At 37.7% G+C, this 23408-nt stretch overlaps 1 protein-coding gene across 2 annotated transcripts in view; it reads right to left on the minus strand.

Moving 5' to 3' along the window:
* Positions 1-502: 502 nt before the first annotated feature.
* LOC133545014 (Y+L amino acid transporter 2-like) overlaps positions 503-23408 on the minus strand; it is a 51588-nt gene continuing 28682 nt past the window's right edge. For both annotated transcript variants that reach the window (XM_061890304.1, XM_061890303.1), the window contains exons 6-10: positions 14798-14901; positions 14642-14738; positions 14428-14577; positions 6895-7078; positions 503-958 (exon numbers count right to left, since the gene is read on the minus strand). In XM_061890304.1, the coding sequence (XP_061746288.1) occupies positions 873-958; positions 6895-7078; positions 14428-14577; positions 14642-14738; positions 14798-14901 (621 nt within the window). In that variant the 3' untranslated portion in view covers positions 503-872. The remainder of the gene's footprint in view (positions 959-6894; positions 7079-14427; positions 14578-14641; positions 14739-14797; positions 14902-23408) is intronic.

The raw sequence follows: 23408 nt of genomic DNA on the forward strand, positions 1-23408 counted from the left end.
GTTAAGTTATTGTGGCTCAATGTGCCATTTTTTTCATTGTATTTTAATGTACTATTATTTAATATATATATTATTGTTTTAGTTACTTAAGAGATATTCCTGGCTCTGAATTTGCTCATTGCTATTTTTATGTTTTTGTGCATTATTTGTTGCCGTAATCAGGTTACTCAGTCCTTGAGTAGTTTTTTCACAACATACTTTTTACTTTTTCTCAAGTAAATATTTGGGTGACTACTCCTTATTTTTACTTGAGTAATACATCTCTAAAGTAACAGTACTCTTACTTGAGTACAATTTCTGGCTACTCTACCCACCTCTGCCGACTGTACATTAGATCAAGGGTCGTCTATAGATAGTCAGGATCTTTGTAGTTCTATGACGAGAGAGATCTCAGGTTTCTTCTGAGAAGTCTCATGCAAGACTTGCCCACAGGTGGAAATCAACTATGGTTTTGCGACTTTAAAACCGATTATTTCAGTGCAATCAAAGTCACCCTCATGGGTCAGTTTGAACTGGACTTTTTATTTGAGCCAGGTTTACAGTGCAAAAAAGTATCCTTATACAAATGGTCAACAGTGAAAGAGTCACAAAATGCTTTGCTTTGTACGTATCAGCATAAAAAAAAATGTTTAAACAAGTCAAGCTCCATATCTACAAGGAAGTTTAGTTCAAATCCTCATGGAAGATACTCGGTGATCTCCTGTGAGACTGGTTTTGCTCCTCGCCAGTTATTTGACACCTCTGGGTTTTTTTTAAAACTTGACCTGGCACCAGTTGCGCTCCAGGAGACAGAACGTCATGCAGCACGTGGACGGGCCGGGGAGGCCTTGGTTTTTAGGAAGTGGACGACAACTCCTTGACATCTTCTGTCCTTACTGTTTGTTAACACCTCGTCCTGCTTTGTGGTCGCTGGTCAGGCAGCAGTAGAGCAGTTTCTGGGTTGTTCTGGTCGTAAAGACTGGTAAAAGACAAGAGAGGGTATTAATGGTTCTCATCTTGTTTGGGGGATCATTCGGTCCTGGTCCCTAGAGAGAATGAAACATGTTCCAACAATGACCTCATCTACTTCAACTCATTTTAGACCCGACAACCTTTATAAAGCAGGGGTGTCCAAATTTTGAACTTGGGGGCCGCATTGGGATACAAACAAAATTTGTTGGGGGCCCAAACTCCGACTGCATGTAATGTAAGAATGTAAATATGCATGTGTGTGTGTGTGTGTGTGTATACACATATAAGTATATACATGTGTGTGTATACATATATATAATTATATCCATGTGTGTGTATGTATATATATATGCATGTGTGTGTATACATATATATAAGTATATACGTGTGTGTATATATATATATATATATATATATATGCATGTGTGTGTGCGCGCGTGTGTATGTGTATATATATATATATAAATATATATATATATATCTTGATTGGATTATTCTGAGAATAGTGTTCGATACCGTGGTAGAGCGCAATATGTAGGGGTCGGAAAAATCACAAGACTACTTCATCTCTACAGAACTGTTTCATGAGAGGTTCCCTCAATCATCAGGAGATATATATATATATATATATATATATATACATATATATATATATATATATATATATATATATATATATATATACTTTTTGTTTTTGGGAGAATGTCCTGATGATTGAGGGGAACCCCTCATGAAACAGTTCTGTAGAGATGAAGTAGTCTTGTGATTTTTCCGACACCTACATACATACATATACATACATACATACACATATATATACATATATATATATATATATATATATATATATATATATATATATATATATATATATATATATATATATATATATATATATATGGTAACACTTTAGTATGGGGAACATAATACTAGTGGAACATATAAAGGTTAGGGTTAGGGTTACTAATAATTCTGAGGTTATTGAGGGAAGACTCTTAGTGAAAGGCCTACTGAAACCCACTACTACCCACCACGCAGTCGGATAGTTCATATATCAATGATGAAATATTAACATTGCAACACATGCCAGTACGGCCTTTTTAGTTTACTAAATTACAATTTTAAATTTCCCGGGAGTTTCGTCTTCGAAACGTCGTGTAATGATGACGTGTACGCAAGACGTCACAGGTTTTTAGGAAGTATGAGCTCTGCGCACAGACACAGCTAAAAGTCGTCTGCTTTAACGGCATAATTATACGGTATTTTGGACATCTGTGTTGCTGACTCTTTTGCAATTTGTTCAATTAATATTGGAGAAGTCAAAGTAGAAAGATGGAGTTGGGAAACTTTAGCCTTTAGCCACACAAACACACGGTGATTCCTTGTTTAAAATTCCTGAAGGTGAAACTATCCTATGGATCAAAGCGCGGTCAAGAGAACATGAATCCCTACCAAATGTCAACCAGCAGGTTTCGGTGAGACAATTGTGGTTAAAAAGTCAGTTCTTACCGGAGAAAAGCTGAGCTTGTGCCGTCCATAGCTGCCGTCGACTTCCCTGAGACACTGCGCGTCAAGACACCCGTGGAGACACCCTTCCGACTATCAGGTACTATTTACTCACTAAAACACTAGCAACACAATAGAAAGATAAGGGATTTCCCAGAATTATCCTGGTAAATGTGTCTAAAAACATCAGAATCCGTCCAAATGCAATCACGTTTTTTCTTTTGAACTTTTTTTTTCTAGTCCGTCGCTATCAATATCCTCAAACACAAATCTTTCATCCTTAATGGGAAAATTGTCGTTATCTCGGTCCGAATAGCACTTTTTGTTGGAGGCTCCCATTAAAAACAATGTGAATATATGAGGAACCATCAAACATGTGACGTCATCGTCTGCGACTTCCGGTAGAGGCGGGGCTTTTCTCTTAGCACCGAAAGTTGCAAACTTTATCGTGGATGTTCTCTACTAAATCCTTTCAGCGAAAATATGGCAATATCGCAAAATGATCAAGTATGACACATGGAATGGACCTGCTATGCCCGTTTGAATAAGAAAATCTCATTTCAGTAAGCCTTCAATGGTTTACTGGTTGTATAATAAGGCCATGCAGAATAAGGCATTAATAAGTACTTAATAATTACTAATTAAGAGCCAATTTGCATGTTAATAAGCAACTAATTAATGGTGACTATGTCCCTCATACTAAAGTGTTACTATGTATATATATATATATATATGTATACATATATGTATACATATATATATATATATATATATATATATATATATATATATATATATATATATATATATATATATATATATATATATATATATACATAGTAACACTTTAGTATATATATATATATATATATATATATATACCATGTTTTTCGGACTATACGATGCACTTAAAATCCTCAAAAATCGACAGTGCGCCTTATAACCCGGTGAGCCTAATATACGGAATAATTTTGGTTGTGCTTACCGATTTTATTTGGTACATGGTGAAATGATAAGCGTGACCAGTAGATGGCAGTTACACATAATAGATACATGTAGACTGCAATATGACTCAAGTAATCAACACCAACACTTTATATGTTCCATTGAAAATATAGAACATTACACATGCCACTCAAAAATCTATCAAAATATTTTAGTACGAATTTGGTAAGCCATGAAGCCGCACCGCTTGATGCGCTTAAACATACGAGTGTTATTACGGTGTGTGTGTGTGTGTGTGTGTGTGTGTGTGTGTGTGTGTGTGTGTGTGTGTGTGTGTGTGTATAAGGTACGACATATTATCTGGTGCTTTGTTTTGAAAAATTATGAAAAAGCAACTTTTCTTACTTTCTAGTACCTGCTTATCTGTATTTGGGATCTGCATAAGTCCTGAAAATTTGCGTGTGTTTGCTTTTGTTGTCCGCGCTCACCACATAATCGATTAACTTCTTCTTGGACATTCATCCTCCGCTTTTGCCATTTCTAATAGAAAGTAGTGTAAAGTTCTTACTTATATCTGTCAGTAAACTTGCCATAAAAGCGCTAAAACATACCGGTGTAGTGAGTTTATATTATTTACCCGAGGAATTTTAGTTATTAGAGAGTTCCAGTCGTACGGTTTTTCACGGGACACATTTCCGGAGGTGCTGCTCCGTTATCGATTTAAGCAAGTTTAAATGTCATTGTAACAGTTTTCTCCATCTTTTGACACTTCTTCCACTCCTGTCCTTGCACGCTACACCGCTACAACAAAGAAAACGGGGAGAAGACGCTGTTGAAGGTGAGCCACGAAAATAAGACCGCCCACAAAATGACACATCCTGAAGCGACTGTCAGAGAGCGACTTGAAGATGACTGTTTTGCATTTTTCCCATCATCCATTGCAAGGGATTTAAATGGGTATCATTTGGAATTACGTGTTGTGTGTGGACATTTTTTTTATAAATCCACACAAAAATCAGTGAGCAGGTTGGGTCATGTGTGACCATGTGTGTTGACTTTTTGTGTTTGTTTATTTGCACCATGACTCGGGAAAGGTTGTTTGGATTTGGATTGTGCTCTTCAGCCTCTCTAGGGAAATTCATGACATATTGCGGGCTATGTTGGTGAGCTGTGGGCCGTACTTTGGACACTCCTGACCTAATAGAACATACTAAATGCTAAGTACTCATTATCATTTCAGGTTTTTCTCACCACATTTTCCTCTATTTTCCAATTTGTGCTGGATAGGATAAATCCTATCTAACAAAGAGTGTAAAATGTGTCAGTTTGTAATCTATTAGTCACAGTACATTTTGTATACAAAAGTGTTTTGTTGCTTCCTGAGATCCTGCTTGACCTGTGTTATATTAAGTCCGCCTAGTACCTAAAAAAATGGCATCCTGTTTGCACTTTGCCTACCTTCTCTGCATCCTGGCATCACACCAACAGCCGACATTAGACATCGTAAAGCAATTTTCATAGTAAACGTAAAATACATTTTATAAGTGTGTTTATGCATTACATATGCTTGATTGTTGGCTCTTTTTTTTTAGAGAAGAGTAGTCTATTTTATTTTTTTTATTTTTTTTGCAAAGTAGGCATCGGTTTAGGTTTCTGGCTTTGTTGTAAACAATATTATGACATTTGTAAAATTACACGTTAAATTATGTGTCCATTATATCAACATAGCGGTATATTACGTGCACAATGATGTGGTCATTTATTTGTTTTATGTTAGTAAATGAAATAGACTGTTCTAGCTTGTTAAAAACGTCAAATTAAGGACAATTGTTTCTTTATATATCAAGCATAATACTGTAATCAATTTAAATGTAAATTCCTCAAGTCGAGGGCTTTTCCCAGCATTTTTTTTGGAGAGAGTACAAAAGAGATTAATGAAATTACAGTACTGTCAAATTTTTGCAGCTAATTTATGGATTTTTCTTTGCTAACGGGCATAATGTTTTGTCTTCAACAATTATATTTCATAAAACACGGACCGAGACACTGGAAATGTGTGTTATTTTTTGTATGAGTTCGCACACTGCAGGTGCTGCAGGTTGGAAATGTACTTTGTGTTTGGTGCCTTAAACCGGAAGTATAACAGTCCATAGCGTTCTACCCAAAATTATTTTTCATTCATCACTCTGAGCAACATTTGTATGTTTCTTTTCTTACTAAATGTATTCTTTCTTTCTATTTTGGGAGAAAATAAATATACGTACTCCATGTAATCGCAAATTATGTTAAGTTAAATATTGTCTGATTATGCAAAAATATATTATCAAACATTCAAACATTTTTTAGATAGAAATGAATACTGATAATAACGATTTCAAAGCAAATTACCCATTTAATTGTGCAATGTAAAAGTAGCAATAGATTTCATGGTAAAATTGTGAAATTTACTGTGTTTTTTACAGCATTTTTCTCTAAATGAAAAAATCATTTTTTTTTTTTTTACTGTAATAAACTGTGGTGCCGTTTTGGTATACAGTAATACACCAACAAATCTACAGTTTTTGATCTGTGGTAAAAAAATAACAAACAAACTGGCAGCTCAGGTGGCAAAACTCTACTGTAAAATTGCATCTTTTTTATTTACATTAAAAAAAAAAATTGTACATTTTACAGTAAAATTCTGGCAACTTACCTGCCTTTTTTAACCATAAAAAAAGCAGTACTATTTTGCCATTTACAGTAAAAATACAACATTTTAAGGTGAAATTATTGCAACTTACCATATTTTTTTACATTGTAGTTAAAAAAAAATCTACTAATAAAATGCATTAAAAATTGTGTAACAATAATGTTCACTTATAAAAGTGGCTAAAGTTAATTGCCATGTGGCCCTCAGTGGAAACGACTTTGACAACTCTGGTTTAGCTGATTGGAGAGCTAGCATCCGCAGCTATTGGGTCCACGACGAAGACTTCTGTTTTGTTCGATAAGTCGTTTTACTGCTGTGTTACAGACACAGTTTGGAAACAATTAACATATGTAAATAAACATTTACAAAATGTTATGTACCGGTATATACAGTATCTGAAGCTTATAGCTTAATTTACATTATGTTAAAATATTTTTTTCTTCTAAAGTTTGCGCTGTTTAGCCTGGAAAATAATCAATCGATTAATAAATAAAAATAAAATTTAAAAAAATTATGATCATAAAAATTACAAATAAAAAACGAAAAATAAAAAATAAAAAAATATAAATAATTGTTTTTATTTAATAAAAACAAAAATTAAAAAATGAATTGCTAATTTTTTTAATCGCTCGGTAGCATTAGTTTTAGGGTCATTATTGCGTAAAATGAATCAAAATTGCATGTTTCAGTTTTTCTGCTTGCAACCATTACTGGAAAACAAGCCATCCAGTTGGAGCCCTGACAAGAGGCAACATCTGCAATTAAAAAAAAAGAAAAACACACAATAACTTGTAGAAACTTACTATTCAGGATGCGTAAGAACTTGGGCCTTTTATCCTCAGGTAGGTGGATCGCAACATAATAAACGGGCACCCCCGAGAGGGCGATGCCAATGCCTATGAGCGAGTTGATGGTGTCTCCATACAGCGGGACAATGACCAAGAACAGACTGCACAGGCAGTACACGAAGGGGAAGAACAAGGTCAGCTGCAGAGAGAAGAATACATGCAGTACATTATACAGGATGTAGTATGTACACGTGCAGAAGTAGTAGTGAGAAGTACTTCAACACGCGCATGCACACTGTTTGTTTCACATTCCAGTCGCACTACACGCTGACCTAGACATTTATATAAGATGTTACTAGAGCTGTACTTCATGCCCCCAGAAAAAGCTTTGATGAAGATAAACACCGAGACATTCCTACTGAGTGACATTTACATGCATGCTGATGATACCATCTTTCTGAAAAGAGATTACGCAACCTCTTGGCTGTTATTTATGTGGCCCGACATGTCATTTAATGTTGTTCCTCACATTATTTAATGTCACCCATTATTTCAGGTGGTTCAGATTGTTAGTTAATGTGGCCTTCCACGTTATTTTATATATTCCGCCACGTCATATTACGTGGCCCATCACATTTTACGTGGCCCACCATGTTATTTTATGTGTCCCGCATATCATTTTACGTGGCCCGCCACGATTTGATATGACCTGCCACTTCATTTTACGTGGCCCACCACATAATTTTATATGTCCCGCCACTTCATTTTATGTGGCCTGTCCTGATTTTATATGACCCACCACATCATTTTATATGTCCCGCCACATCATTTTTATATGTCCCACCACATAATCTTATGTGGCCCACATTATTTTACGTGGCCCGACACATCATTTTATATGTCCCGCCACGTTATTTTACGTGGCCCGTCCCGATTTTATATGACCCGCCACGTAATTTCATATGTCCCGCCACGTCGTTTTACGTGGCCTGCTACTTCATTTTATATGTCACGCCACATCATTTTACGTGGCCCTCCACATCATTTTAAATGTCCCGCCACATAATTTTACGTGGCCCGTCACGATTTTATACGACCCACCACTTCATTTTATGTGCCCCGCCACGTAATTTTATGTCCCGCCAAATCATTTTACGTGGCCCGCTACTTCATTTTACGTGGTCCACCACATTATTTTATGTGGCCCGCCACGATTTTCTATTACCCGCCACATCATTTTATATGTCACGCCACATCATTTTACATGGCCCTCCACATCATTTTAAATGTCCCGCCACATAATTTTATGTGGCCCGTCACGATTTTATACGACCCACCACTTCATTTTATATGCCCCGCCACGTAATTTTATGTCCCGCCACATCATTTTATGTGGCCCGCTACTTAATTTTAAGTGGCCCACCATGTTATTTTATGTGGCCCGCCACGATTTTATATGACCCACCACATCATTTTATGTGACCCTCCACATCATTTTATGTGGCCCGCTACTTAACTTTATGTGGCCCACCATGTTATTTTATGTGGCCCGCCACGATTTTATATGACCCGCCACATCATTTTATATGTCCCGCCACATCATTTTACGTGGCCCACCATTTTATTTTATGTGTCCCGCCATATCATTTTTACGTGGCCCACCACATTATATTACGTGGCCCGCCACGATTTGATATGACCTGCCACTTCATTTTACGTGGCCCACCACATAATTTTATATGTCCCGCCACATCATTTTATGTGGCCTGTCCCGATTTTATATGACCCACCACATAATTTTATATGTCCCGCCACATCATTTCTATATGTCCCACCACATAATCTTATGTGGCCCATGTTATTTTCCGTGGCCCGACACATCATTTTATATGACCCGCCACGTAATTTTATATGTCCCGCCACATCATTTTACGTGGCCCGCTACTTCATTTTATGTGGCCCACCACATTATTTTACGTGGCCCGCCACGATTTTCTGTGACACGCCACATCATTTTACGTGGCCCATCACATTTTATGTGGCCCACCATGTTATTTTATGTGTCCCGCCATTTAATTTTATGTGGCCCACCACATTATATTACGTGGCCCGCCACGATTTGATATTACCTGCCACATCATTTTATGTGGCCCACCACATAATTTTATATGTCCCGCCACATCATTTTATGTGGCCTGTCCTGATTTTATATGACCCACCACATCATTTTATATGTCCCGCCACATCATTTTTATATGTCCCACCACATAATCTTATGTGGCCCACATTATTTTACGTGGCCCGACACATCATTTTATATGTCCCGCCACGTTATTTTACGTGGCCCGTCCCGATTTTATATGACCCGCCACGTAATTTTATATGTCCCGCCTCATCATTTTACGTGGCCCGCTACTTCATTTTATGTGGCCCACCACGATTATTTTACGTGGCCCGCCACAATTTTCTATGACCCGCCACATCATTTTATATGTCACGCCACATCATTTTATGTGTCCCTCCGCATCATTTTAAATGTCCCGCCACATAATTTTATGTGGCCCGTCACGATTTTATACGACCCACCACTTCATTTTATATGCCCCGCCACATAATTTTATATGTCCCGCCACATCATTTTATGTGGCCCACTACTTCATTTTACGTGGCCCACTACGTTATTTTATGTGGCCCGCCACGATTTTATATGACCCGCCACATCATTTTATATGTCACGCCACATCATTTATGTGGCCCTCCACATCATTGTACATGTCCCGCCACATAATTTTATTTGGCCCGCTACTTCATTTTACGTGGCCCACCACATTTTATGTGGCCCGCCACAATTTTATATGACCCGCCACATCATTTTATATGTCCCGCCACATCATTTTATACGACCCACCACATCATTTTATACGCCCCGCCACATAATTTTATGTGGCCCACTACGTTATTTAATGTGGTCCGCCAAACCTTTTTATGTGTCCCATCACATCTTTTTATGTGTCCCACCACTATATTTTATGTGGCCCGCCATGATTTTTTGTGGGCCGCCACTATATTTTAAATATGTCTCGCCAAATAATTTTAGTGGCCTACCATATTATTTTATGTTGGCCACCAAATTATTTTATGTGGTCCATCACATAATTTTATGAGACCCATTGCATTTTATGTGGCCCACCACCTTATTTTATGTGACCCGCCACATCATTTTTTTTGGCCCACCACTTATTTTTTGTAGTATGCCACGTATAATTTGAATGTCCCGCCAAATCAATTTATGTCATTTAATGTTTTTTGTCACGTTATTTAATGTCACCCGCCGCTTATTTTTTGAGGCCTAGGTTGTTTTCTTATGTGGTCCGCCACATTTTTTATGTGGCCCACGTTGTTATATATGGGGTCGGCCACGTTATTTCAAGTGGCCCACCAAATTATGTTATGGTTGCCCAACAGATCATTTTATGCGGTCCATCACATTTTTTTAGCTGGCCTGCAACATCATTTAAAATGGTCCGCCACAATATTTTACCTGGCTCACATTGTTATTTAAAGTGGCCTGCCACATAATTTCACCTGCCCTGCCACATAATATTTAATGTCACCCGCCACTTATTTTATGAGGCCTAGGTTGTTTTCTTATGTGGTCCGCCACATTTTTAAAGTGACCCACGTTGTTATTTATGGGGTCTGCCACATTATTTCAATTGGCCCACCAAATTATGTTATGATTGCCCAACAGATCATTTTATGCGGTCCATCACGCTTTTTTAGCTGGCCCGCACGATTTGATATGACAATATTTTACCTTGCTCACATTGTTATTTAAAGTGGCCTGCCACAAAATTTCACCTTCCTTGCTACATCATTTATGTGGCCGCCATGTTATTTTATGGTGTTCGCCACAATATTTTATTGGTCTGCCTTGTTGTTTTATGTGGTCTGACCCATTATTTTCTGTGGCCCGCCACATCATTTTTTTATGGTCTGCAACATAATTTTTGTGGCCCACCACATTATTTAATCTGGCCCGCAACATCATTTAAAGTGGTCAGCCACACTATTTTACGTGGCCCACATTGTTATTTGAAGTGATGCCCCTCATTATTTCATTGGCCCGCCATGTGATCTTATGTGTTCTGACCCATTATTTTGTGTAGCCCGCCACATCATTTTATATGGTCTGCCAGTTTATTTTATGTGGCCCACCACATCATTGTACATGGCCCGTCATGTTATATGATGTGGTCTACAACACTATTTATGTGGCCAGCCAAATTATTTTACTGTGTTCCGCCAAGTCATTTTATGTGGTCCGCCACATTATTTTACTGGCCCACCGCGTCGTTTTATGTGGTCTGCCGAATTATTTTATGCAGTCTGATACATTATTGTATGTGGTCTGATACATTATTTTGCATGGCCCGGCAAATCATTTTATCTGGCCTGCCAGGTGATTTGATGTGGTCAACTACATTATTTCATGTGGCCAGCCACATTATTTTACAGTATGGTGGCCAGCCTGGACATTTCACGTGGTCTGCAACTGACCCACCACATCATTTTAAATGGCTGCCATATCATTTATTGTGGTCTGCAACATTATATCAAGTGGCCCACATGGTCATTTTACGTGGTCCGCAATATTATTAATCTAGCGCGCCACATAATTTAATGTGGTCTGACACATTATTTTATGTGGCCCACCATTTCATTTTATGTGGTCTGCCACATTAATTTATGTCACTTGCCTCTTCATTTAATGTATTCCCCCACTTTATTTCACATAGCCCGTCACTTCATTTTATGTGGTTAGACACATTATTTGATGTTGTTTGCAACATCATTTAATGTGGCCCACCATATCATTTTATCTGGCCCACGAAAGGCTTGGAGGTAATAAAGTAAACTCTGGTAAAATGTATTTGTTCTTTCCATTTTTAAATAAAAATTGAATGCAATTTAATGTTTTACACTTCATGCAACACGATGTTACAAACTATTTTCTGGTTAACAAAAGCAAATACTTAAATATGTTTGTCACTTTTAATTATGGTTTCAGAGCAAGTTATCTATCACCCTGTTGGTAAAACATACGAATCAAAAACAGTTGCACACTATTATTACATGTTTGTATTCATTTTTATTCACTGTAAAAAGTGGCCATGTGAAAGCAGCAATAATTTCAAGTGACACTTAATAAGAACCTTGTTTTTGTACTATAGTACAAAACCCAAAACCATTTTTTTTGGAACGTTGTGTAAATGGTAAATAAAAACAGAATACAATGATTTGCAAATACCTTTCAACTTATATTCAATTGAATAGACTGCAAAGACAAGATATTTATTGCTCAAACTGAGCAAATAATCATTAACTTAGAATTTAATGGCAGAAACACATTGCAAAAAAGTTGGCACAGGGGCATGTTTACCACTGTGTTACATGGCCTTTCCTTTTAACAACACTCAGTAAACATTTGGGAACTGAGGAGACCAATTTTTGAAGCTTTTCATGGGGAATTATTTGCCATTCTTGCTTGATGTACAGCTTAAGTTGTGGTATTTTAGGCTTCATATAGCGCCACACATTTTCAGTGGGAGACATGTCTGGACTACAGGCAAGCCAGTCTAGTACCTGCTCTCTTTTACTACAAAGCCACGCTGTCTTGCTGAAATAAGCTTGGGGCGCCCATGATAACGTGGCTTGGATGGCAAAAAACATTTCAAATGTGGACTTGTCAGACCACAGGACACTTTTTCACTTTGCATCAGTCTATCTTAGGTCTTGGGCACAGCGTTTCTGGGAGTTAAATGGCTTTCATTTTGCATAGTAGAGTTTTAACTTGCACTTACAGACGTAGCAACAAACTGTAGTTACTGACAGTGGTTTTATGAAATGTTCCTGAGCCCATGTGGTGATATCCTTCACACACTGATGTCGCTTTCTGATGCAGCGCCGCCTGAGGGATCGAAGGCCCGTAATATCATAGATTACGTGCGGTGATTTCTCCAAATTCTCTGAACCTATTGATGATATTACGGACCGTAGATAGTGAAATCCCTAATTTCCTTGCGATAGCTGGTTGAGAAATGTTCTTCCTGAACTGTTTGACAATTTGCTCATGCATTCGTTCACAAAGTGGTGACCCACGCCCCATCTTTGTTTAGGATTGACTGAGCATTTCATGGAAGCTGCTTTTTTACCCACCCACCTGTTCCCAATTAGCCTGTGGGATGTTCCAAATAAGTGTTTGATGAGCATCCCTTAACTTTCCTAGTCTTTTCTGCCACTTGTGTCAGCTTTTTTGAAACAGGTTGCAGGCATCACGTTCCAAATGAGCTAATATTTGAGAAAAATAACAAAGTTTTCCAGTTAGAACAGGGGTAGGGAAACTATGGCTCTAGAGCCAGATGTGGCTCTTTTGATGACTGCATCTGGCTCTCAGATAAATCTTAGCTGACATTGCTTAACGCGATAATTATGAATAATTTCGCTGGTAATCAAAGTGCTAAAAATAACGTGCAAAATATAAAACATTCTCATGCATTTATATCCATCCATCCGTTTTCTACCGCACCTGTTCAAGAAGTCGCATTAATGGTAAGAAGTATGTTATGTCACGATGGTGGGGTTGCAGCTTGCTGCAGGGTCGTTCTCCCAGGAAGGCAGACGGACTTCTTGGGACATGGCATTTAGGTAAAAACATGATTTAATTCTAACTGAAAAAATATACAAACAAAAATCGCTCACAGCGGAGGCCCAACTTGGGCTAAAGAACAAAGCTAACGCATAAACAGACTAAGAACATCAATCAAACAAAACTTACTTGGCATGGCATGAAGCACGAAACTATGGCAAGGCATGAAACAAGTCAGCACAGGGCGACTGACTGGCAAAGACGAGCTTAAATACTGCCTCTGATTAGTGCTCGGGAAGCAGGTGAGTGGGCATTTTGTCCACCAGAGACAGGTGGACAAGATGAGTAACCAAGGAAACCAGACAAGGGAGTGGAAAAAAACAGGAACTTAAAGAGTCCAAAGGACAAACAGCACATGGCCAAACAAAAACATGATCAACAGACATGACATTTTATTTATTATTGGTTAGCTTCAGAATAAGAATGTTATTAAAAAAGAATAAGAGACTTATTATACTCTAAAAATGTTGGTCTTACTTAAAAATGCACGCATTTAGTTGTATTCAGTTTTTAAAAATATGATATGGCTCTCACGGAAATACATTTTGAAATATTTGCCTTTCATGGCTCCCTCAGCCAAAAAGGTTCCCGACCCTTTAGCAAGAACATGAAGTATCTTGTATTTGCTGTCTAATCAATTGAATATGGGTTGAAAAGGATTTGCAAATCATTGTATTCTGTTTTTACACAACGTGCCAACTTCACTGGTTTTGGGTTTTGTATAATAATGCCGTTTGTAAGTTAACTTTTTGTCGGTATTCTACAGACACGGTCATCCAAGCGTGGTTTTTTTGTGTGAGTGCAGTTATTCTAATTTAAGTTATTCTCAAACACAACACCTTGACAGGTCTGGGTCTGTCCGGCTGGGTGAAGCGCAGGTAGATGAGTCCGGCCACAGACAGGCCCACATAAAGCCAGTAGCTGAAACTGAAATAGTTGATGAGCAGGAACACATCCTCCACGCACAGAAAGATGAGGCCCATTAAACCCTGCAAAGGAGCAACCAAAAATGTGATTGGGTATTTTTTCAAAAGATCAACTCAATGTTCTCACGTTGAACAGGAGTGCAGGGATGGGCGTGCAGCGCTCCAGGTGGATCAGACTCAGGCTGTCGGGGAGCTGACCCTCTCGAGCACCCACGAAGAACAACCTGCACCGAAAGAACTTTGTAAAAAGATGCTTTCTCACACTTTTGTGTTTGAGACTCGCCGTGAAGCTGCAATGACGGAAGCGTTGAGTCCTCCATAGCAGGACATGGCCACTGACACCGGGATGATCCATTTGAAAGGTCCCAGAACTGAATCCCCGAAAGTCTGTAACGGATCACATGTTGCACACTTAGGGCCTGACTTAATGAAGGCTTGCCTGTTTTAGAACACATGTAAGCTTGATAGCACAATTGGCTCTGATCCACTCACCTCATGGGCAAAGGATTGTATCTCCTAAAGGGGAACATTATCACCAGACCTATGCAAGCGTCAATATATACCTTGATGGTGCAGAAAAAAGACCATATATTTTTTTAAACGATTTCCGAACTCTGAATGGGTGAATTTTGGCGAATTAAACGCCTTTCTGTTTATCGCTCTGGAGGCGATGACGTCAGAATGTGACGTCGCCGAGGTAACGCACCCGCCATTTTCATTTTCAACCCATTGTAAACATTGGGTTTCAGCTCTGTTATTTTCCGTTTTTTCGACTACTTTTTGGAACCTTGGAGACATCATGCCTCGTCGGTGTGTTGTCGGAGGGTGTAACAACACTAACAGGGAGGGATTCATGTTGCACCACTGGCCCAAAGATGCCAAAGTGTCTGCCGCCAGACCCCCGTTGAATGTACCAAAGTGTCTCCACATTTTACCGGCGATTACAGACATGGCACAGAGATGTATGGATAACCTGCAGATGCATTCGCAACGATAAAGTCAACGAAATCACACAGGTGAGTTTTGTTGATGTTGACTCATGTGCTAATCAGACATATTTGGTCGCGGCGTGACTGTCAGCTAATCGATGCTAACATGCTACGCTAATCGACGCTAACATGCTATTTACCGGCGGTGCTAAAGCAGACATGGCACAGAGATGTATGGATAACCTGCAGATGCATTTGCAACGATAAAGTCACAGAAATCACAAAGGTGAGTTTTGTCGATGTTGACTGCCAGCTAATTGAAGCTAACATGCTACGCTAATCGATGCTAACATGCTATTTACCGGCCGTGCTAAAGCAGACATGGCGCAGAGATGTATGGATAACCTGCAGATGCATTTGCAACTATATTACGTTTCCTTCCACCCACATTTAATGCGAAACAAACACTTACCAATCGAAGGATTTAAGTTGCTCCAGTGTCACGAGATGCGAAAGTCCTGATCGTTTGGTCCACACATTTTACCGGGCGATGCTAACGCAGCTATTTGGCCATGCTATGGCTATGAATAGCGTCAATAGCTATTCGCTCAATAGCTTCAGTTTCTTCTTCAATACTTTCATACTCCAACCATCCCTTTCAATACATGCGTAATCTGTTGAATCGCTTAAGCCGCTGAAATCTGAGTCTATTCGCCATTGTTTGTTTACATTGGCAGCACTGTATGACGTCACAGGGAAATGGATAGTGGCATCGCAAATAGCGAAAATCAAGCACTTTAAAAGATTTTTTTAGGGATATTCGGGGACCGGTAAATATTTTGAAAAAAAATTCAAAAAATACAACAAGCCACTGGGAACTGATTTTTATTGTTTTTAACCCTTTTGAAATTGTGATAATGTTCCCCTTTAAAGGGGAACATTATCACCAGATCTATGTAAGCGTCAATATAAACCTTGATGTTGTAATGAAGGCAACAAAGGAAGTAAGTGTCTATATTAATTATATTAGCCGCCTATCAACATGACTTTAAAAGTCTTACATAAGTGTTGTAATGAAGACAACACATGATGTAAGTTTCTATATCCGTTATATTAGCCTACTATCAAAATTATTTTAAAAGTCTTATATAAGTGTTATAATGAAGGCAACCATATTGTAAGTTTCTCTATTAGTTATAATGTATTAGCTGTATGTAGAAGTGTCTGGTTGTATCTGCTGCTTTAATGTCTTTAATGTCCTCAGTGTTCTTTGAAGTTGGATGTTTCCCTCTTACACACATGGAAGAGGGATGTGTACTATGGCTATGAGTTGTTGTTTTTTTTTTTTCTCCCTTGGCCTCAGTCTGCACCCCCTCTCCAAGGCCCAGGCTAAAACCGATTTTTTTATTTCATTTTAATCTTCTATTCCCCCCCCCTTGTTTACCTGTATTTCATCTTTTTTTGTAAGGAGCGCTGGAAGCCGGCAGACCCGTCAGCGATCCTGTTCTGTCTCCCTGTAATGTTTGTCTGATCTTGAATGGGATTGTGCTGAAAATTGTAATTTTCCTAAGGAACTCTCCTGACGGAATGAATAAAGTACTATCTAATCTATCTAATCTAATCTAAATAATAGCCTACTCTCAAAATGACTTTAAAGGTCTTATATAAGTGTTATAATGAAGGCAAAACATGATGTAAGTGTCTATATTATTTATAGAAGCCTATTATTAAAATGACTTTAAATGTCTTATATAAGTGTTATAATGAATGCAACGCATGATGTAAGTTTCTATGTTAGTTATATTAGCCTACTATCAGAATGACTTTAAAAGTCTTATATAAGTGTTATAATGAAGGCAACCATGATGTAAGTGTCTATATTAGTGATAATAGCCTAACATCAAAATAACTTTAAAAGTCTTATATAAGTGTTATAACGAAGGCAATGCATGATGTAAGTGTCTATATTAGTTATATTAGCCTACTATCAAAATTATTTTTAAAAGTCTTATATAAGTGTTATGATGAAGGCAACCATATTGTAAATTTCTCTATTAGTTCTAATAGCCTACTTTTAAAATGACTTTAAAAGTCTTATATAAGTGTTATAATGAATGCAAAACATGATGTAAGTGTCTATATTATTTATATAAGCTTATTATTAAAATTACTTTAAAAGTCTTATATAAGTGTTATAATGAAGGCAACCATGATGTAAGTGTCTATATTAGTGATAATAGCCTACCATCAAAATAACTTTAAAAGTCTTATATAAGTGTTATAATGAAGGCAACCATGATGTAAGTGTCTATATTAGTGATAATAACCTACCATCAAAATAACTTTAAAAGTCTTATATAAGTGTTATAATGAAGGCAATGCATGATGTAAATGTCTATATTAGTTATATAAGCCTACTATCAAAGTTATTTTTAAAAGTCTTATATAAGTGTTATGATGAAGGCAACCATATTGTAAATTTCTCTATTAGTTCTAATAGCCTACTTTTAAAATGACTTTAAAAGTCTTATATAAGTGTTATAATGAATGCAAAACATGATGTAAGTGTCTATATTATTTATATAAGCTTATTATTAAAATTACTTTAAAAGTCTTATATAAGTGTTATAATGAATGCAACCATAATGTAAGTGTCTCAATTAGTGATAATAGCCAGCTATCAAAAATACTTTAAAAGTCTTATATAAGTGCTATAACGACGGCAACGCATGATGTAAGTGTCTATATTAGTTATATAAGCCTACTATCAAAATGATTTTAAAACTCTTATATAAGTGTTGTAATGAAGGCAACAAAGGAAGTAAGTGTCTATATTAGTTATATTAGCCGCCTATCAACATGACTTTAAAAGTCTTACATAAGTGTTGTAATGAAGGCAACACATGATGTAAGTTTCTATATTATTTATATTAGCCTACTATCAAAATGATTTTAAAAGTCTTATATAAGTGTTATAATGAAGGCAACCATATTGTAAGTTTCTCTATTAGTTATAATAGCCTACTCTCAAAATGACTTTAAAAGTCTTATATAAGTGTTATAATGAAGGCAAAACATGATGTAAGTGTCTATATTATTTATTGAAGCCTATTATTAAAATGACTTTAAATGTCTTATATAAGTGTTATAATGAAGGCAACACATGATGTAAATGTTTATATTAGTTATATTAGCCTACTATCAGAATGACTTTAAAAGTCTTATATAAGTGTTATATTGAAGGCAACCATATTGTAAGTTTCTCTATTAGTTAGAATAGCCTACTCTCAAAATGACTTTAAAGGTCTTATATAAGTTATATAATGAAGGCAAAACATGATGTAAGTGTCTATATTATTTATAGAAGCCTATTATTAAAATGACTTTAAATGTCTTATATAAGTGTTATAATGAAGGCAACACATGATGTAAATGTCTATATTAGTTATATTAGCCTACTATCAGAATGACTTTAAAAGTCTTATATAAGTGTTATAATGAAGGCAACCATGATGTAAGTGTCTATATTAGTGATAATAGCCTACCATCAAAATAACTTTAAAAGTCTTATATAAGTGTTATAATGAAGGCAACGCATGATGTAAATGTCTATATTAGTTATATTAGCGTACTATCAAAATGACTTTAAAAGTCTTATATAAGTGTTATAATGAATGCAAAACATGATGTAAGTGTCTATATTATTTATAGAAGCCTATTATTAAAATGACTTTAAATGTCTTATATAAGTGTTATAACGAAGGCAACGCATGATGTAATGTCTATATTAGTTATATTAGCCTACTATCAAAATGACTTTAAAAGTCTTATATAAGTGTTATGATGAAGATAAAACACACAAAACACGTATTCTGTGGCAGCATCAAGAAAAGTTGTACATGTAAACAAACTTCCGAAATTAGTAGAAAAAAATGACGAAAGAGAAAAAGCTTATTGTTAGTATTCTATTTTTTTCAAGTTATTCTGTCCTAAATTTGTTGCTCATCAATGTTTATTTTTCATGTTTGCAATATACAGACAACTGGGCCACGGTTTAAGCTAAGGAGGGATGTGGGGAATAATTTTTTGTCGTTTTTTGCGTGTTTTCTAGTTTCTTCTTAGGTTTAGTCCAGGGGTAGGGAACCTATGGCTCTAGAGCCAGATCTGGCTCTCAGATAAATCTTAGCTGACATTGCTTACGCGATAATTATGAATAATTTCGCTGGTAATCACAGTGCTAAAAATAACGTGCAAAATATAAGACATTCTCACGCATTTATATCCATCCATCCATCCGTTTTCTACCGCACCTGTTCAAGAAGTGGCATTAATGGTAATTTATGTCACGATGGAGGGGTGGGGTCGGGGGGTGGGGGGGGTTGCAGCTCGTTCTCCCAGGAAGGCAGACGGACTACTCGGGACATGGCATTTAGGTAAAGACATGATTTTATTTTAACTAAAAAAATATACAAACAAAAATCGCTCACAGCGGAGGCACAACATGGGCTAAAGAACAAAGCTAATGCATAAACAGACTAAGAACATCAATCAAACAAAACTTACTTGGCATGGCATGAAGCACGAAACTATGGCAAGGCATGAAACAAGTCAGCACAGGACGACTGACTGGCAAAGACGAGCTTAAATACTGCCTCTGATTAGTGCTCGGGAAGCAGGTGAGCGGGCATTTTGTCCACCAGAGACAGGTGGACAAAATGAGTAACCAAGGAAACCAGACAAGGGGGTGGAAAAAAACAGGAACTTAAAAGAGTCCAAAGGACAAACAGCACATGGCCAAACAAAAACATGATCAACAGACATGACATTTTATTTATTATTGGTTAGCTTCAGAATAACAATGTTATTAAAAAGAATAAGAGACTTTTTATACTCTAAAAATGTTGGTCTTACTTAAAAATGCGCACATTTAGTTGTATTCAGTGTTAAGAAATATGATATGGCTCTCACGGAAATACATTTTGAAATATTTGGCTTTCATGGCTCTCTCAGCCAAAAAGGTTCCCGACCCCTGGATTAGTCGATGTCAACCTTGGATGAAATTATGCACCAGTCTTCTCCACTCTCCTCTTTCCATCACTCTATCTCCTCGCTCAGCTAATGTTTGCCTTTGTCATCCTTTTCGAGGTTTCCCCTCACCTTTTCCAAGCATGATGTCTTTACCTAAGTGGTTGTTTCTTTTCATGACATGGCCAAAGTAACCTAGCTGTTGTTTAATGATCCAGTCTAATTTTTAAGATTCTGCGCCCAAACCATAACTCAAAGGCAAGTATTTCTTGTGAGTCTTGTTTTTTCAGTGTCCAACTTTCCCATCCATAAGTTGCTATGATTAATATTAAAGTTTTGATCTTGGTGCTTAGAACAATGTGGTTGCTCCTCAGCATATTTTAATCAGTGATGATTTGGCCATTGTTAGTCTTCTTTTGATTTCCTTTTGAACACCTACCATCTTCATCAGAACTCTCTGATGTGAGACTTATATTATCCACTACTAAATATTCATATTTACATCTTGTTGAGCAATGTCAAAGTTAATTATTGGGGCGTTGACTCACTAGACCAGTAAACATTTAATAATGTCACGGCCCAGACACACACTAGTGTGCAATCATCTGTGAGCTCCGCTGAGCGCACCTCCAAGTGGGCTCGCGCGCGCGACACTCAAGATGCTGGGGGAATCTGCTTTCTATCTGCAATCAACACACCTGGTATTGATGAGAGGGACGACTACTTAAACCACCGCTACCAGAGATCCCGTGCCGGAACGTAGTCTTCTGTACCGTAAGCCAATAACCCAGCTTTATGCTCTCTCTCTCTCTGCATTTTCCCCTCCGTGATTAATTGTTCTTCCTTATCGTCATTCCCAGCAATCTGCCTTCGTCCCCGCGTGATTGAGCTGTGCACCTCGACTTCCCTTTTGGACTTTGGACTGCCACCCTCAATCCTCTACCCCTCACATGGCCACAGATTCTGAAGCCTCTCTCTCGCCCTGGATCATCTGCCTGCCCCACGGACTGCCTTCTTGCCTTGTTCCTTCTCCTCCCTTCAAAATTTGGTAAAACACTACAGCTGATGACACACACACTTTGGACCTAGTCACACTCCATTTCCCACTTTTTAATTTATAGTATTTTTTTTAATTATAAGACATGCACCTGGGGATAGGTTGATTGGCAACAAAAAATTGGCCCTAGTGTGTGAATGTGAGTGTGAATGTTGTCTGTCTATCTGTGTTGGCCCTACGATGAGGGGGCGACTTGTCCAGGGTGTAGCCCGCCTTCCGCCCGATTGTAGCTGAGATAGGCGCCAGCGCCCCCCGCGATCCCAAAAGGGAATAAGCGGTAGAAAATGGATGGATGGATGGATATTGTACCATATGTTGTACCCCCTTGTGCCTGTGCCGTCAACTCCCTCCTGCATAAATAACACATAAATGATCTCTTTGCTATGACAGGCCACTGTAACCAGGTGGTGCCTTCAGGTTTGTCAGCTGGAATGTTAAGGGAGTCAAATTCCCACATTAAACAAAACTAAGTATACAATCACCTTAAACAACTGAATGCTAAAATTGTCTTTCTCAACCCAACTTTACCTTTCCACCTTCTCATACATAAATCTGTTCCGTGTTCAATGTCGACAGTTATATCGGATCCAAACGGCAGATAGGTCATTGTCATGGGAAGCAATGGTCGCAACAATTTGACTGTAGCTAATATTCATTGTCCTTACTGGGATAACGAATATTTTTTTTCGAAAAGTTGTTTGCCGTCTAAACTTAAACTCTACCCATCTTGTCCTTGGAGGTGATTTTAATTACTGCCTAAACCTGCCCTTCTAATACAAATCCCCACCCTTCAAAACCAGCCCGAATCATCCAGACCTTTATGGAGCTGTATGGCATTTCAGATCCTTGGCGCTTACTTAACCCCAATGCCAAACAGTTTTCCTTTTTCCTCTCATTATTATGTTACTTTCTCTTGAATAGACTTATTTCTTCTTGACAATAGACTAGGTTTGTCTCGATACCGATATTTTGGTACCGATACCAATATGTTTTCGATACTTCGAACACAAAAAATGGCATTATTGGCTTTATTTTACCAACAATTCTTAAGGTAAATTAAACATTTTTTCATAGTTTCTTACAAATATCATCCCTGCAGGACGAGGAATAGCTAAACATGTTTCATAACACACCGTAACTCACGGGCATCACCGCTAATGACACCGTTCCTGAATGTGAACAAATGCCATGGGTTGATCGACTGTAATGATCCCAAGTACAGGAGCGTATATAGTCGATCACATCAATATTTTTTAGCATCACAAAATCTATTTTCGTTTTTTTTTTTTATGTTATGTTTATAAACTCAGGAATTATGTCCCTGGACACATGAGGACTTTGAATATGACCAAAGTATGATCCTGTAACGCAGGGGTCGGGAACCTTTTTGGCTGAGAGAGCCAAGAAGCCAAATATTTTAAAATGTATTTCCCCAAGAGCCATATCATATCTTTTTTAACACTGAACACAACTAAACGCGTGCATTTTTAAGTAAGACCAATAGTTCCAGAGTATAGTAGGTCTCTTATTCTTTGTAATAACATTGTTATTCTGAAGCTAACTGTGGAGGGGGCGTGGCCAGCAGCAAAGCGGGATGTTGCCAGGACCGGCCTCGAAATCAGCGACAGGTGCGTAATCACCTGTCGCTCTGTTATAAGCAGCAGCCAGGAGGAGAGACAGGGTTGGGGCTGGAGCCAGAGCGCGAGTGAGGACGAAAGAGAAAAAGACAATTGCAGTAAAGCAACTGAGAGAAAAATAAAATAAAACAATATTGTAACCCTAAAACAGGCTATTGGTGGTCTGAAGAACCCCCAGGAAGGCAAACCCAACACTAACCAATAATAAATAAATTACTTCTTACCATTAACGCAACTTCTTGAACA

Source organism: Nerophis ophidion, linkage group LG28 (assembly GCF_033978795.1).
Source record: "Nerophis ophidion isolate RoL-2023_Sa linkage group LG28, RoL_Noph_v1.0, whole genome shotgun sequence".
Taxonomy (NCBI): Eukaryota; Metazoa; Chordata; class Actinopteri; order Syngnathiformes; family Syngnathidae; genus Nerophis; species Nerophis ophidion.